Genomic DNA, 18484 nt, shown 5'->3' with positions numbered 1-18484 from the left:
AATCCTCTGTACACTCTGGTGTCCTGCACCAAGGAGAAAACATCACTATCAACAATAACATAGTCAATGAGACTTTTCTTATTTCTAGCCTCTTCTCTCCATGTGAATTTGTGCACATTTTTATGTTGGAACATGGTGTTAGTAATAACCATTCCATGTCCTGAGCAGAAATCCAACAGGTATTTGCCATTAGTATTAGCTTTGCTCTTTTCTCCAAATTTTCCCAAAATATTTTTGTATGTCTCACAATCATTTCCTACTCTGCTATTTAGATCCCCAACAAGGACCAACTTTTTAAAAAGTGCCTTAGAAGGCAGAAATATACGATCTAAAAAAAACTGAAGCCTTGGAAGATAAGAGAAAATTCTCAATCAAAAGTTAGTAATGCTTTAACTTTTTCTTGTAGTACTATCATAACATCCTGCATCCCCTAAGATACATGTCAGGAATGTGGTGATGATGATTGTGCAGTGAATACTGCTTCCATGATACATGATTAAAACTATTCAAGAGTGAAACTATAAGAGTGAGACTGCATGCCTGATTGGCCGAGTGGTTAGCATATCCATTCTCCAGCCAGCTGTGTTTGAATCCCACCATGGGCATGGACATTTGTGACTGTCCTACCAACTCTTTGTGGAAAGGAAATCTGTAACCCTGCAACTTCTTCTAGCAGAAGGCTTCACTCCCAAAGCCAGATAAGGTATATAGGAGTGACCATACAGCATTAAATTGATGTCAGATGTGAAATAGTCTGCAAGAGTGAAACTGGCTTAAAAATATCTTATCCTGATAGCATTTACCAAGTCTTCTATTACATCTTTAATGTTATTGCTCAGTTTAGTGACTGATTAGTAGCAACATAAATTCAATAACTTAAGATATTTGTAATTGATATTTTTAATAATAATGATATAAGATATTTAATGTTGCTACTTGTTCTCAACAAACAGCATCATTCAAAGAAAAGCATCCTAGTCAATGTTCCCTCTAATTTTTTGCTGTGAGTGTGCGCAGAAATTTGCGTGTGTGCAAAATTTGCCTTCTTTTGAAAAGTATGTGTGCACCCATACAAGTCACCATGCTGATCATTTAAGCAAAAAAGTTAAAAAATTTTAATTCACTCTTTACCTTCTGGTGTCAATGGGGCGTCAGCCAGGTCACCCCAACTCCCCACCGTGTTCCCACACACGGCAGTAGCCTCCCCAGTAAACAGTTAGAAATCACGATTCACAAGCCTTGAGCAGGACTCGATCCGGGGACTTCGCGCATGCGAGGCCAACATGATACCCACTGTACTAGATAGGATTCTAAGTGTGTGTATTATTACCATCACCAAGTAAGTTGTGTGACATCAATCACAGAGCTAACATAAATATTTTATATGTATTTAATATTGATCTGATTAGAAGTAAGAAATAAAGTAAAAAAAAAAGATAACCCTAGTGACTGATTGCCTTTAATTAAATTTTCTAACTTTGCAAATAACTCTAAACATACATAATAAAATATTCCCATTACTAATTCTCACCTTGTTAAACATTCATAATAAGTCCGTTACTAATTCTCATCTTGTTTAGTTCTAGATTGTCAAGGCAAAAGCTGAACCAACACTAAACATTGCCGAGGGCAACACAAGAGCTAAAAGATATGCCTAGAGGCTAGATTTAATTAACTTAGTTGTATCTCAATGCATGTACACGAATGTTATTATTTAGTCTACTATTTTAAAATTCCTCTTAAAAATTAGAGATTTTGAAATGCTACAATATTTTTAATTGTACTCTAATTTAAGTTTTTAAAAGTATTTAATTATTTTTATTAAAATTATGAAACCATTGTTTTAATTCGTCATGATCTTGAACTAATTTGATCAGCCAATCGCGTTTGGGAATTTTCCATGAGTCAGGCCTGAGATGTAAACAAACCGCACGCCATTCTATATGCTACGCAAAGGTTGGTCGATTGGTAGAGCCTCTGCTGCTAATGGCTCAGTTAAGTAAGTTTGAGCGCGGTTAGTAGTTGGAAGGGGCCCAATCGTTCGATGCTGTTGGCACACTCTCCCTCGATGAGTCTTTGGACTCCCTGGAGGTGTCAAATAATAATAATAATTAATAATTACACCCCTTTCACTTTGGCATCAAATCACTAGTATCAAATAAGGTTACTGTTAATAATTTATAAGTTTTGTGCCACTTCGAGAATGTAATAAAAAATGTGAGGTTATAGGCTTGAGCGTTGCCGAGTTACTGTATTTTTTAAAGAATTTATAGGTTAATATTTAGGTGGAACTTCTTTAATTAATAAATTTTAAATTCATCTTGAAAGTCTATTGTGCACATGTGCACAGCTTAGAGGGAACATTGATCCTAGTGAAAGAAAAAAAAACTGAACAGAAATTACAATTTTTATATTAAAACCAAGTCTTGCTTGTAATCATTCAATTTAACCAAATGGAAGCATTAATAACCATGATAAAAAAAAAAAAACTTAAATCACATATACTCCAAAAGGATACACTTCCTCAGAAATCTTGTAAAGCGGCTTCATAGAATTACTCAACTCTTCACATTTTGCCATTAATTGATACATTGACTGAAAGAAAGGTATTAAAAGAAAATAATATCACAGATTAAAAGTAATTAAAAAAGTAATATTGTTTAGATGATTTTTTACTTTAATTAATGTCAAGATATTTTCAACTAATAAGATAATTAATAACAAAATCTAAAAGGAGGGGGACATAACACTCTGCAATATCCACCTCTAATACATTTCCTCAGAAATTTTGTACGATCATGTGAGAATTTCTAAGCATCTTTACCTCATGTTATAATCACCTATAGTTGAAGATAAAGAGGATGACTAGTTGACTGATTAGGCCAAAGCAGCTAGGGCTCTGGGATTAGCTTATTATGCCTGTAAACTGTGTTCTGCTGGTTTGCTTTTATAGGATGAAAAACTGAGTTTCCAATAGGGGAAATCTTACTACTTCATATGAGACTGGCTAATTCACCTTCAGCTGAAAGCCCTTTATAAAGGTTCTGTGGATCCTAGATGGAACTCAAACCCAGGTCTGAATTAAGGGGCAATGTCGATACTGAATGAACTATTTAGGCCCATAAGAGGATGCATTCACAAGTTAGGTGAAAGTACTTTATCTTGAATATCATGACATTAGCAAAGACATAAAACCAAATAAGAGGATCCTACCTACCTGCATCAGATCTATTGCATTTCATGATTTTTTTCTAAGCCTCCAGTATTAAATGATAATTTCAGACGAAAATTCAAAGACTGTCGATTAAAAATGTTTGAGAAAAAGTCTAAGTCCAACTCAGTGGAATAAAGTCTTATCCATTTGTTAGCTAACAGCACTGTCAAAAAGATAATGATAGAATTCAATTATATGGACGCTCAAGGCCTTGAAAAAATAAAATTAAATATATGTATATATATATTATTAGACCTCCACAGAGTCAAGGTTTTAGGACTCATCGAGGGAGGCCATACATCACCATAGTTTATTCACAATATGAAAAGGGATTTACATCAAAAATTAAAGATTACAAATTATGGTCTTCAACATCTCTATCTTGAGCTAACTGGTAGATGGCAAATGAAGTTTTACAGTTCAGTCTACTGATGGTTTCTCAGATGTATTGCCAAAATTGTTTGCATGGTCTTCCTCTATGGCAACTGACATCTGGTTTGTACAGGATGAGGGATTCTAAAAAGGGTGAGACTTCAGGGTGTCTGAATAGATCTCAAGCCATTCAAGTTGCAATTTTTTTTACTGTATTGACAAGTACTTCTTGCTTAGCCAGATTTAGCAGTGTTAGTGACACAGTCCATCCAAGTTGTACAAGTTTTTTTTTTTTTGGTGCATAAGCACCAAAAAAAAAAAAACTTGGAAAAAAAAAAAAGGTTCTGAAACCTGGACAATAATGTACAGGTTTTCAGAACCATACAAGAAGATGAATCTGCTGGTTGCATGGTATAGTCTTAATTTTGTCTTTAATGATGATTTCTATATGGGGCAGAGAAGACTGTTTACATTTTCTGTATTGCTGATGTACAATCCAAGATATTGAAAGTCCTTTTCTCTTTCTAGGGTCTGTTGTTGATATGAGGTATAAGGTTTTCATAACCTATTAAGAATATTTTGGACTTTTGGATGTTGATCTGCAGACCAACAAGTTTAGCCTGTGCCTTTAGTAGATTGATGATTTTGTGCAATTGTTTTGTATCAATAATTACAATGTGGTCAACAAAGCTAAGTTCAGTTATTTGCATGGTGTGGGTGGATGTTCTAATAGTAAAACCAAGGAATCATCTTATATAGTACCTGGAAGATGTAGTCCAAACATACCAAGAACAAATAAGGTACTAGTACATCAACTTGCAGGATTCCTGTCAGTGGCGCACTCAGGATTTAATCTTGGAGGGGGCAGAGCACTCAGGATTTAACCTTTGGGGGGGGGCCGAGTTGAGTAGACGTTTTGCGAATACACACTACACATCGCATACGACCTATAACTGAGCATCTGCAGTGATCGCTAATTCATAAGTAGCACACAACATAAATAAAAAAAAATGAATTTTAATTAGGAAAAGATTTTTGGAAATTTTTCTAGTGTTTTTTCCTTTTCTTTGGGGGGGTGTGCCCGGGCCCCTTGCCCCCCCCCTCTGGGTGCGCCACTGATTCCTGTTGTCAGCGGAAAGGATTCAGATGTTTCTGTTTTAAAGATTACTGTAGCATTGTAATCTTTATAAGATGTGAGATTGCTTGTATGATTTTTGAGGGTAGAGCACAGAAGCTGAGTACTTTAAACATTGCTTCTCTATTAATGGAATCAAAGGCTTTTTTGAAGTCTATAAATGTTAAAATGAGTGTAGGTTTTATCACATGAACCTTCTATGATTCTTCTGATGCAATGCATCTGTTCTAATTGTTGATATGAAGTATAAAGTTTTCATAACCTATTGAGAATACTTTGGACTTTTGGATGTTTATCTGAAGAACAATAAGATCCACACATATTTTGTCTTAAACTCATTTACACTAGATGCACTCACTACTACTTCAACAGACAAGCTGTTCCATTCTCACAGCTCTATGAGAAAAAAATCTAGCTCTTACTCCTTTCTTAATTGCACACAAACTTAACTTCCATGGATGCGCCCTTGTCTTCTCTCCACATTCCATATGATGAAAACTCTTATCAACTGATATCCTATAATACATTCTCAAATGTTTATAGACGTCTGTCATATTGCTCCTCTTTTTCCTGCCAATGTTTGCAGTCCATGAACTCTCGATCTATCCTTGTAATCTACACTGATAATCTCAATATCATCTTTGTAACTATTTTTGCAGTCTTTCCACAGCTTCTTTATTCCTTTGTAACCCAGAGACCATATCATTTTATATATATATATATATATATGATCCACACAAACAAAGGGCACATACATTAGTGCCATGTGTGTGGACAAGAGCAAGAAAGGAGGAATCTGTTCACATTTTGTTCGAAACAGCTGAAGGTTGTATTCTTTGGGGGAAGGCAGAGTGGAGGAGACTGTTCTAAAGAACAAAAGTAGATGAAATGAAAGAGGAGGCAGTAACGTTGGTTAGGTGAGTTTCAAGATGGACTGTAAAAGGGCATTGATTAGCAGTTACTCTTGTTCTAATGATTTTGAAAGAAACTGGAGGAATAATAGACCAATTCAGAAGAGCAATCCATGAAAATGGCTGTAGAAGAGGAATAAGGCTGAAAAACTGAACATCTGAGAGGGACCAAAGTGAATATGTGTGTGTGAGAGAGGGAGGGATCATTAATTAGCTGGACTGTCCTCTTCTGAATAGAATCGAGGAATTTATATGAAGATATGAAATAGCGTATTGTGCAAAAAGTACACCAAGTGTATTTTGAGAGTTGCAGAAGCTATAGTTCAAATATGTTGTGACAGGGAAGATCAGAGATGCAAGTCAGTCCAAGAAGAGAAATCTGATCATCTCAGTATTGCTGAAGGTAAGGTAAATGGATGTGAGCTGTACCGTCGACAGGGTGTAGCATAGAGGCAGCCTGCCTCATAATAATGGTGCTCGTTCAATCATATTGGGTAGGCACTGTATTATAGCAACAAGATATTTTACAAATATACACAGTGTTTGGTTTATATGCTTATTATATTATATTTTAATAATAAAAAAATTAGCTGATTTTTTTAATCATACATACTAAAACTAAACATTTTAGAACTCACTTATTAGATCAGTGTTTTTCAAAGTGTGGGCGATATTTAATTGTTTGCCTCAGGGCACGATATGATCTGGCGACGGCTCTGGATGAGCTCTCTCTCTCTTGCAAGATATCAATTTTGGTGGCAGCCTTTGGGCTACTGGTTGTGGGGGGCTTGAGGACTCTGATACTCAGGCATTGCAAGGTTTGCCAAATCAAAAGGAGGAATGGAGTGTATCATCAGCAAAGCTATGGATAGGATTATAAATGTGTGAAAGCAGGCATTTATATACAAAGGGAAGAGCAGGTGAAAGAATTGAACCCTGGGATACTTCACTGATGTGAGAGGAGAGGAAAAATCTGAGAGGAAGAAACTGCACACCATATGTAGCGAGCAACCAGTGAGAAAGTTAGTGATCTAGTTGCAGTGTGGAAGGCAGACCATAGGATGGCAGTTTGCTAAGTAGGCACACATGCCAAACCCAAACAACAGAAAGAAAGAAAGAAAGACAGAAATATAAGATCTGATAATGTTGGCATCTTGACAGGTAACAGCAAAGCTATGGATAGGATTATATTGATTGTTTTGGAGGAAAATTGTAGATAGGAAGTTAGTGGTGATGTAAGTTTTTCATTTAGTACTATCATATCCTGTACACCCCTTGAGGGTACATGTTAGGAATTTGATGATGGTGATGATGAGCACAACCACACAAGTCTCTCATAATTTTTTTATGGCTTGAGTCCATAGGTGGAGGATTAAAGCAAGAAGATAAGCTGCAAATTGTGAATGGTGGTATCTGTACTGATGGTCACTGATCTCTAGGCCAGGGGTGGCCAACTGATGGTGCACTGCATGATTAGAAGTGGCACACAACCCCAGAGAAAAATTTAAAAAAACTTTTGTATACGATTTATATATATATATATAAACACACAATTAACCTACCACTGAATTCTAGAATGAGCACTTATACTTGTTTGATCCTGAAGCAACAGACACTGACAAATGCTGACATGCATCACCAGTTATTCAATCAGTTTACAGTTGACTCTCGTGTCATAACATTTGATGAACTTCTGATTTGATGTAAATTTAAAAATAAATTTTTTCATTTTGAACACATATGTGAAGTTCTTGCCCACTCCCTTAATTTGCTGATTACTGAAACCTGCAATTATTCGTTGTATTTCTATGTGTGTGTTTTTATGTTTTTTTTATACAATATCTTTCCTTTTTATTTACATATAGTAGGTTTATTCCTAAAATTTAACTGATCATCAGTAAAGCTTTCGTAATGAAGATGTTTGGGTTGTGTGTGTGTGATTGCCGGCTGATCGACTGTTTTATGGCAGGAAGCGATCTTGTATTTCATTGGACATAATATATTACGAGAGAGACGAAAACTCTCTATGAAAAAAAAATATATATATGATTTTTAAACTTATAGAACTGTATTAGGCCTTCATGAAAACAGGAATCTTATCTTAAACTTGTAGAACTGTTTTTGAATGTTCATAATGTTTAAAACGATAAAATAATTTAAATAAATTATTTAATAATAAGCTTTACTTTTTGAAATAATTTTTTTTACAGTCAGTTACCCATTACTTTGCAAAAAGAAAATGAGCAGAAGAAAAGCAGAAGGTGATAGCAAGCGCCAGTTTAATGAACTGTGGGAAAATGAGTTCTTATTTATTGCAGGTCCTTCAGGAAAACGGTTGTGAATTGTCTGTGAAAGCACTCTCTAGATAGAAGACATGATCTTAACAGACACTATAGAAAACATCAAGCTGAATTAGAAGAAAAACTGAACTTAATTCCTGTGTCTGAGTTGCAGAAAGAATATGTGGTTAAGAAAAAGGAAGAAATAAAAAAGAGACAAAATATATTTGTGAAATGAAGTTGTGAAAGTGTGGCAATGCTGGAGGCGTCTTTGCCTTTGTGTTGGCTAAAAAACACAAGCCTTTCTCTGATGGAGAGGAAGTTGTTAAGCCCTGTCTCGAAAAATTTGCAAAGTGTCTTGGTGATAAGAATGTTGAAAGAAAAGTAAACCAAATTGCTCTGTCCAAGCAAAACAATTACAAGATGCATTGAAGAACTTTCCCATGATGTTACTGAGCAATTAAAAGACCATGTTCATGCTTGTTCTTTTTTTCTTTAGCCTTGGACGAATCCGCTGACATATGTGATGTAGCCCAATTATGCATTTTTATAAGAGGAATTGATGGTAATTTTAACATCTTTGAAGAACTTATCGGTCTTGAATCACTTCATGATAAAACCAGAGAATATGTGGCCAGACATATTTGACAAAGTAAAGTCATGTCTAGAAAATCAACAACTAGATTCTAGTAAGCTCATCAGTGTTTGCATTGATGGAACACCATCAATGGTAGGTAGAGTTTCTGGGACTGTAACTTTACCTGAAAGGTTTTTAGGTCGTTCTCTACTAAAGTATCACTGTATTATACATGAAGAATCTTTGTGTGGAAAAACTCTAATTTTGAAGCACGTTATGATACCAGTTGTAAAGTATGTGAATAAAATTAGAGCAAGAGGGTTAAACAGAAGAGAATTCAGAGAATACTGTGAACTGCTAGATATGGAAAATGGTGATCTCATCCTTCATTGTGAGGTGCGCTGACTTTCTAAAGGACAAGTTCTCAGTAGATTGTGGAAGCTGAAAGAAAGTGTTCGTAATTTTCTGGAAAAGAAGGATGAGCTGCATGAGGAAAAAGCCCTGTGGTGTGATGAGAAATGGCTATTTGATTTAGCATTTTTAGTTGATCTTACCAGCCACCTCAATAATCTAAATCTGAAACTGCAGGGCAAGAACAAATTGTTTCCTAGCTTAGTAAATGACGTCAGTGCATTCAAAATGAAATTAAAACTGTTCATCTCCCAGTTAGAAAACGGGGATTTAAGTCAATTTCCACATTTAAAAAAACAGTGAATCTGTTGAAGATAATGGCAACTTTACAGAATATACTGAGAAACTCAGATTATTGCAAGAGTCCTTTAACAGTCGTTTTAGCGATTTTGCCGAAGAAGAAGACTGCATACTTGCATTTATACATCCCTTTTCACTTACTGAACAAAAAATCTTGACGATGCCTAGTAACATACAAATGGAACTCATTGATCTCAAAACCAATTCTTTATTGAAAATGAAATTTAATGAACTTCCATCACTCCCAGATGCTTCTGATCTAATTAATTTCTGGTGATCGTTGCCCTGCGAACATTTTCTAGAACTGAAAAAATTTGCTCAAAGTTATATCTGTCGTTTTGGAACTACATACAGATGCGAACAAGCATTTTCCTCAATGAAAATTATTAAGAACAAACTACGGTCGTGACTGACTGATTCAAATTTGAAAAACTGTTTGATGCTTTCTGTAACTGATTTAACTCCAAACATTACAAGCTTAGCAAAAGCAAAGCAATTTCAAAAGTGTCAATAAAATAATTAATATTTATCTTGTCTTTATATGAAATCCTTTTATTTAAAACTGCTAAAAGTGTGTATATTACCATATATATAATAAATCATTTTATGCATAACTGTTAAATATGTTCATATTACCATATTTTAAAAGGGCTGAAAAGGTATAAGTTTGTATGGCACATCTTAACTAAAAAATTGATGCATGAACTATAAAAGGTTGCCCACCCCTGCTCTAGGCAGTTCAAGAGTAGGTTGTGCATGATCCTCTCCATAATTTTAAAGAGAATGGAAGACAGAGCAATTTGTGGCAGTTTAGATGGTAGTTTGGTGATTGACTTTTATCACTTTTTTTTTGGGATGAACAGGATGCGGGTCTGTTTCCATATTATAGGATAGATGTCAGTTGAATAGGATAGATTGAAGAGGTGATACAGGACAGGTGTTAGTTCTGGGGCACAATTTTTTAGCACAAATAGGTAGGATACCATCAGGACCGATGCCTTGTTTAAGTCCAGGTTATTTAGGATTCTTTGGATTTCTTTCTGGTGGAAAACTATGGGAACATGGAGAAAGCCATTTTTGGTGGAGTAGAGCTTTGCCTAGGTCTTCAAAACAAGAATTGGAAGAGAAGAGTGATGTTGGCCTTGTCTTTAGGTGAGGAAAACTACAGTACCATCTAGATGTTGGAGTGGTGGAAACCTGGGTGAGCAAAAGTTGTGCCCAATGGCCTTGGACAGGCAAGTCTGCATCATTTGGCCCTTTCAAAGTCTGATCGTATTTGGTAATGATTCTTTTAGAGTTGTTGCAAACTGCAGTATAGGCACAGTGAGCAGTTTTGGTCTTGAGCCATTGGTGGTATGCACAGGTTTTTTCTTTTATTGCATTGGCACACTTTTTTGAAAACCAAAGCTCGGATGGTAGCTGAGAATCTGAAGTTGAATAAGGAATAAAAGCCTTCATTCCTGTGAAGATGATTTCTGTTAATTGGTCTAAGCAGGTGTTTGGATCAGAAGAACTGAAACAGTAGTCAGATAATGAGAAAGAGGAATAGAAGTCATGAAGGTTGTCCCATTTGGCACCCTTGTAGTGCTAAAGGACACGAGATCAAGCTCTTGGGTGAAAGTTGTTCTCTGACAAAATAGACATGTATGAGGTTGTGATTCAAGTTACCAAGAGGAGAACTCACATCCACTTTATATTTGAAATGGGAGCTTGTTAGGAAGAGGTCAAGTGTGCTGGCAAATTGGAAGTTATCATGTTTTCTGGCAGGGAGATTGATGATCTGTGATAAGTCATTGCAATGGCAAACACCTCAACATCCTGCCTGCTTGATCGGTATAACTTGAGAAGGGAAGCCAATGTAGGTTGTGGATGTAGAAGTTCCCAACAAGGATGATCTTACTACTGGGATATTTCAACTGTAGAAAGTCAAGCTTTAAAGAGAGAGAGTTGAAGAGGTCAGAGTGGTTAACGGAGTTGGAAGAGCGATAGAGAGAGCATATGAAAAGGCAGGTTGATTTGGTAGGGAAATTTTGAGCTTCAGATTACAATTTACAGAACACATGAATGATATCAGCCAGTATAACTCCCCGCCCCCCCCCAAAAAAAATATATATATATATATATATCAGTGGTGTCTTGTGCCCATTTCAGTCGGATGTGCTGTCGTGTGGGTTATGCAACCCGTGCTACAAAATTCACGTCAGTTTAACCATATGATTGAAATGTTTTTATCGTATGAAAGTTTTGAGAGTGCATAGCACATTAGTAGTCATCTTAATTGGTTCAATGCAATTAATTGTAGGATAACTTTGAATACTTTAATTTATCAATTAATTATAACAAAATCTGCATAGAGTGGGAGAACAATCTGTTTGTTTTAGGATTTATTAGAAAACAACACTGAAAGAGAATGCTCTATTTGGTTGGTATATTTGAATTACTCAAAGGTGAAAATATGTGAACCATTATTTATAATTCATGTGAGAATGGGAAATGAAAGGAAAGAATAAGTGTGAATAGAAATACTTTCATTAATGGCAAGCAAATTATAATAATTAACATTTGTGATATATGTGTCCCATAAGTTCCTGGGTAGAGTGAATAGCATGTGATCCTATAAAGTCTAGACACGAATAATTGAATTTATGATGGCATAGTTAAAAAAAAGGATGAGGAGAGGAAAAGAAATTTGTTTGCAAAGTATAAATAACTAAGAGACCAATGATAAACAGCCACCAATATATTTAGTAGTTCAGTTAAAAACTAGAGGGAGAGACTAATCCAATGAACTAATAACGTTGATTGGGTGATTCATTTAGGCATGCCAGGAATACATGCGATTTGATAGAGCAGCAAATCATCTCGTAAAATTTGTTGTGCATGTCATGTTTTCTAAGAACAGAAATTCTTAGAATTTCTGTTGTTTACCGAGACTCAGTATACATTTTATGCAATAATAGGATACATAATATCCAATCATTATTGGAATTATCCACACTTTCAAGAATCTTACATTCATTAGTTGCTGTTTTTTTTTTAGTGTCAGCAGCTCTTCTGTCTTATCAATCTCACATATGCTGGTATTTTATTATAAATTAATAACTTCGTATAATACACAGAAGTATTCATTTTAATTCAAGAATAGATAAATTTTTAATGTCTGTTGTTTCCAAAGACTAGAATAAAAATGTCCTTTTATCGTTAAAAAACTTTCAAACCTCAACAGATGCTATATTGCACAAGCAAGAAAAAAAATTAGCTTTGTTTATCACTAAATTCATTAAACAGATATTTAGCACCTGTGTACTATATATAGCAGGGGTTCCCAACCCTATGCCCGTGGGCACCATGGCACCCGTTGACCAATTTGTGTGTGCCGTATAGTTTGAAATAATCACACAACAATTCATGGCATGCTATATGACGCATGCATTAATGACACATGACGAGTATTAAACGCATACAATGTAAAGTAGATGCGCATTTGAAATTGTTCATTTCAGTTTAAGAAATGGAATATCATCATATTCTCCTAATTATGAAGCACTGGCCAATGAAATGCAATGCCAAAGATCACACTAACTTACATATATATATTTAAATTTTTATATGACGTAAACTTTTAAGTAAAACATTTGATTATAATGTAAACTTTGTATGTATTCATTTAACAAAAGAATTCAAAAAATTTGCTTGAAATAATAGATGGTGCCCGTCACCCTATCGGTATTTTAGAATGTGCTCTAGGAAACAAAAATGTTGGGAACCCCTGATATATAGGAACAATTAGTATAAGACAATTTGAACGACCCACTTAATGGGAAAACATTCTGCTTCTGCAGGCGATGCTGCATCATGCGAACAGAACAGATTTATTGTAGTACTAAAGATAACACCTAATTAAACACATTGTGCACATCCGCTTTCAAATTTTCATTTCCAGAAAATATGTGGTTGTATTACAAACAGCTGTTTGTAATACAACCATTGGATACAGAAATTTATGAAAACAAATTGAATATATATATATATATATATATATATATAATTTGAAATCAGTTTGAATTGCATTTGAGATATTTGATATCATCCAGACACTTAACAAATGGTAATTTTAGAAATAAAATATTACCACGGAAGTTGGACTAACATGCCATATAAGTTTTGTGAAAATGCGACCGCTCGATGTGGAAGCGGCATACATACACTAAAGTACCTAGTACCTCCCAGGGAATAAACAAACGACAGACATCCAGGTGCAAATGCAACATGTTAATATAATTTTAAATATGGAGAACATAAAGGTCAAATGAACAATAGCTATGCTTCACACAAACCGTTTTTAGATTATCATTGGCAAATACTAGAGTGAGATGGATAATTTGAATTTTGATGCGATTTTTAAATACAGCCATATATAATTCGCACAGAAATTGGAAAAAGTAATCACTTGGGAAATTATCATTTTTCCAGACTGAATCAAAGAAAGGTTGAAATAACTCGTTTTACTTACTTTATTCATACACAAGTACCAATCTTCTGTTTTTCTAACATCATCATAAAATGAAGGTTTTTTCCTTCAGTTCCATCATCAAAGTCTTTTCAATAATGATTAAGCTTAGGCTGCACAGCCTTTCCTGTGTTTGTCACTATAACATGTATGAATTCTTTCATAGCTGAAAAAGAATGCTCAACTGTAGCAGTAGAGCTCGGAATCAACATGGCAAGTTCTGATAACTTATAAATTTTCTTGCATGCAATGCAACCTGAAGTTGATTTTCTTACATGCTATAGAAATCCTTTAAGTTTTAATCCTTTAATCTTTTTTAATGCCTTTATTTTTCTTTACCTGTTCATTATGATGGGTAACTTCAATTTTTCTTTGTTTGCCAATGAGATGTCAATTCTTTGTTTTCCAAACATCTTAAGATTTAAACATGATTGAGCATGTGATCATTCAACGATTGAACATGGGAGTGCTCATGTTTTTGCACTGCTGCTGTTAAATCATTAAGGTCAGAATACCCATGCATATTCCAAATGCCTTTCTCTCTGAAGTATAATAAACAAGGCCAACAAAAAAGTCTTGACCACACTTCACATTCAGTTAACCATTCTATTGTAATGTATTGTGAAATAAAGAAGTGTCTCATATACTCAGTTTTTGCATCTTTGTACATGCTCTGTAAATTTGGAAGAGGAGAAAGAGGCTTACCTCTTCTGAGTACAGTCATACAATTCACAAAAGTTCTGGCAGAAAACGGGACATTCAGTAGATTGTCACAGTGTTTCCCCATTGTAAATATGGGCAAAAAAAGTTATAAATTTATGTAAAATTATATATTAAAAACTTGTCTATATTATGTATAAAAAACTTGCCTACCACATCAGTTCACACTTCATGCACACAAAACAGATGAAACTCAGAAAACAAAAACAGCAACTCATGACAATGTTCAATTGGAATGGTTGACACAATAACCAATCACAGCCTCTAGGTGCTATTGTCCTCAGAGCTCACCCAGTCTTGCCTTCTCAGTGGTTTAAAACTACTATAACACTAAGAATTTGACCCGCTGCACCCTCTTTACATCTTTTCAAAGGGCTCAAAGGTGTATGTATTTTGAAAGCACACCCAGGCTATTAATGTGAATGTGATGCAATGTTTATGTGTTGAAAAGTGTCCTTTTCATGAAGCATTAAGAATCACGCAAGGCCAGGAAACAATTAGGGGAGTCTTTAACAGGAATAAATGCAAAAATATAATCTGTGTAATACTGATTTTTGCGGATGAGCACCACACACACCTAGCACACCTGGAATATTCGCCCCTGATATATATATATATATATATACACAAATTGATCTAAAAATCAAGACATAAGTGGAAGAATTCATAATGCCTAATTAATAACGGAAACACTTATGTTAATTTAATGCTCTTTATCTTTTTTAAAATTCTATTCTTTAGAAGTTTTAGCTATGTTTTATAGCCATTATCAATACAATTATAAGAAAACAATCACAAAAAAGTGATCAATTAAATTGAAAGAGCATGATATTATATGTACTAACAGCTGGAGAAGAATAGCTCCATTTGCATTACTAGATATTCAAATATAAATTACAACAAAATAAATTAGTTAAAATATTTTTAAATATAAAATTAATTAATTACAATTTATAGAAGAAATGAATGGTGACAATTAGTCAGTATAACTTCCCAAAATTGAGAAAGTACAAGACAATCATTTTTTGTTAAGGTTTGGATTGTGAATGTATGCTTCACTGCTTTATTTGTACAGTCTTTCCAGAAGAAAATAACTTTTATGTAACACTTTGGTCTTGTTCCACTGAATCATGTGTGTTGTAGATAATGTAGTTTGTAAAAACCAGTTTATTTAAATCAATATCTCCTGTATGCAATATTTAAAAAAAAAGAATTTCAAGCCTTATCTACCCTTAAATGTAATAAAAACAAGTTATCACTAAGGCCGACAAGGATCATGCAGTTGTAGATGTGACTTAATCACACACAAACTTAATAGTCTAGAGGACGAAGTTTATTCCTGGGATGAAAAAACAGTAAAAAAGCTAAAAGTTCATCATGCTTCTCTACAACATGGCTATAAAACATAGTCAAAAATTCTAAAAGTAAAAAGATTAAATTAACGTATTTCCATTATTAATTAGTTATAATGAATTCTTTCACTTAAGTCTCGATTTTTAGATCAATAACCTGAAGACTAATAAAATATTGTTTAAACTCAACTACACAGAAAAAATATAGATCTAACAAAAGAAAACCAAAAGCAAGATGACATAAATAAGTAGGCCAACTAATATTGATGTATGCATGTGAAACAAGAATCAAAACATCAAAAATACAACAGATAAATACATACAAAATGAAAAGATTTATGAAGAATGTTACTTACAACCTATAAATGCATTGATAAAAAAAGAAAAGATCACAATGAAATCAATATTAATAGGATATACATAAAAAAAAATAGTCAAACTAGCAAGAGACTGGAAACCAAATGCTTCCAGTTTAGTGGTAGACCAAAAAAAAAAAAAAGCAATGGATGTACTACAAGCATTGAAATATTAGCGACACAACAAGCTGAAGCTTAAAGCAAGAAGAAAAAACATATTTCATCTTCCTTACATAAGACTTCTTCAAGGTGTACAAAAAAAAAAAAAAACTAAAAGACAAAGAAATGGTAAAAGATTAACAAAGTGGCATGCTTGCATGCGTGCACACATACACACACAGTGCTTTTTTGTAAAAGAAAATAGGTGCCAATATTCATCTTTGCCAGCAAGAGAAATTGGATATGTAAAGGATATAAAAAAAAATTTAAAAAGTATTTATGTATATTGTTACTTCATAGTCTGATAATATTCATGTTGAACTTTCTAGAAAAGAAAACTACGTAGACACTGAAATACAAATAATTTACTATCTAAAATTAATTATTTACAGCTGACATTTTGTTAGCTTAAGCTAGCATTATTAGAGGCAATTTAACACTACACCACACCCTCAGTGAAAACACAAACTAAAATGACTTGGACAACAAAGAGTCATGCACATGTAGGGAGACAATGGCACTCTTCGTGGTGATTACTGGTGATTTTGATGGATAAATAGAGCAGTGCACCAAAACTATTTATAATCATACCATCCATTCTTTTGCAGTTAACAGGGTTCTGTAAAACTTGTGCCACTTCCAGAAACAGTCTCTCCAATTTAAACCAGCCTGGCTTTCTTCCATCTTTCTCTAATGCATGTTTTTGGCTCTCCATTACAGATTTATCTTTTATGTTCTTTTTTCAGACCAAAGTAGTTCATCCTGTTTGTCTGAAATATTGAAGAACTTCTCTTTCCCAGGTGTCTGCAGCATCCCCTATCACACTGGTAGGGGATGCCGCAGACACCTGGGAAAGAAAGAGGATCTAAGTGATTTTTGATCTATCTTGGAAAGGTAGAAATTTTGTTTAGAGGTTAATATATATATATAATTCTATTTTGTGTCGTTTCAGTAGGGAGTCAAATTTATCAATTGTCTTGGATGTAGGGTAAAGACACGAGGGTGTGCTGAAAAGTTGTGATAATCACCATGAAGGAATTGAGGTACAACTATGTAACTTACACATTATTTTACATATTCCTCACAAAGTATTATATACTTGTTATAATGCTGCTGCATTATTTGCAATCCTCTGAGAAAAAAGTCTTTTCCTAGTTGCACAAACCAGTCATTTTTGTTCTAGGTGTTTATCAGAACTTTTCAGCCCCAAAGGTTGTTCTTTTTTTTAGAATTTTGCTGTGGGTTTTTTTTTTTGTTGTATCAATTTTGTAGAAATTATGTAAACATGAAATTTGCTTTGCCCTGGAAGCTCAAGTTTTGAAAATTCAAAGTCCCCTGAAATTTGCTTAAGTGGCATGCAGGTATCTGCCTGCATGCCACTTAAATTTTTTTTGAAGCTTGTGGTTTAAAAAATTCCTTTTTAACTTCTTGGTATCGGCTGAACCAAAAAATTTGCAGAGGCTTACTATATAATTGTTTTTCTTCAGCTTCTGTGATGTTTGTAATATTTACAACTGAGCAGGGAAGATTATGGTTTTGAGTATTATGGCTTTAGAAGAAAATGAAAGTGGTCCTAAAGGTTTTAATGTTCTTGTATACAAGTTCTTGAATTCCCACTTTCCAAAAACTTTTCATTTTGTCTTGTCTGCATTAGTAGTTAATCCACTGATCTTGATGAATTTGTCCAAAATACCAAAAAAAGATATATTTAGATTCGTTATCCTTCAAACTGCCTATGCTAATACCTTATTTTCCTTTATAGTTGAAGGGAATGTTATTCCTCACACAGAATGTGTATTGTCAACTTCCTGTAAGAAAGGTTCAAGAACCAATGCAAAGAGCAATGGACTAAGAGACCTTGCTTGACTCTTTTTTGAATTTTGACTGGGAGTGACCCATTAACTAGGAGGTGGGTAGTTGAATTGGCATAGGCTCCTATGATAACAGATAGCAGTTTTTTACCACACCAATTTGCTGGAGGATGTAGAACAGAAAGGGATGCTGGACATTATCAAATGCTTCAGTAAGATCTACTGATGGCATCAATGGGAATAAGACCCAGAAGAGATACCAAGGTTAAATAATGCAGAAGTCATATATTTCTCATGTAGCCAAAAGGTGCTAGACCTTATTAATAAAAATCTCTGGATGAGAGGAAGATGCTGAAAGTTTTTTTACCTTGGTTCTG

General features: G+C 34.3%; 1 protein-coding gene across 5 annotated transcripts in view; it reads right to left on the bottom strand.

The window, feature by feature from the left end:
- Positions 1 to 18484, bottom strand: part of BORCS6 (BLOC-1 related complex subunit 6) — a 93918-nt gene that overhangs the window by 19667 nt on the left and 55767 nt on the right. For all 5 annotated transcript variants that reach the window (XM_090415742.1, XM_090415750.1, XM_090415727.1 and 2 more), the window contains exon 5: positions 2519 to 2595. In XM_090415742.1, the coding sequence (XP_090271868.1) occupies positions 2519 to 2595 (77 nt within the window). The remainder of the gene's footprint in view (positions 1 to 2518; positions 2596 to 18484) is intronic.

The sequence above is a fragment of the Typopeltis vanoorti genome, chromosome 1 (assembly GCF_054136105.1).
Source record: "Typopeltis vanoorti isolate ZY-2024b chromosome 1, IOZ_Tvanoo_1.0, whole genome shotgun sequence".
In the NCBI taxonomy this organism is placed as follows: domain Eukaryota; kingdom Metazoa; phylum Arthropoda; class Arachnida; order Uropygi; family Thelyphonidae; genus Typopeltis; species Typopeltis vanoorti.
The sequence above is the reverse complement of the archived record's forward strand: the minus strand, read 5'-3'. Positions and strand labels throughout refer to the sequence as shown.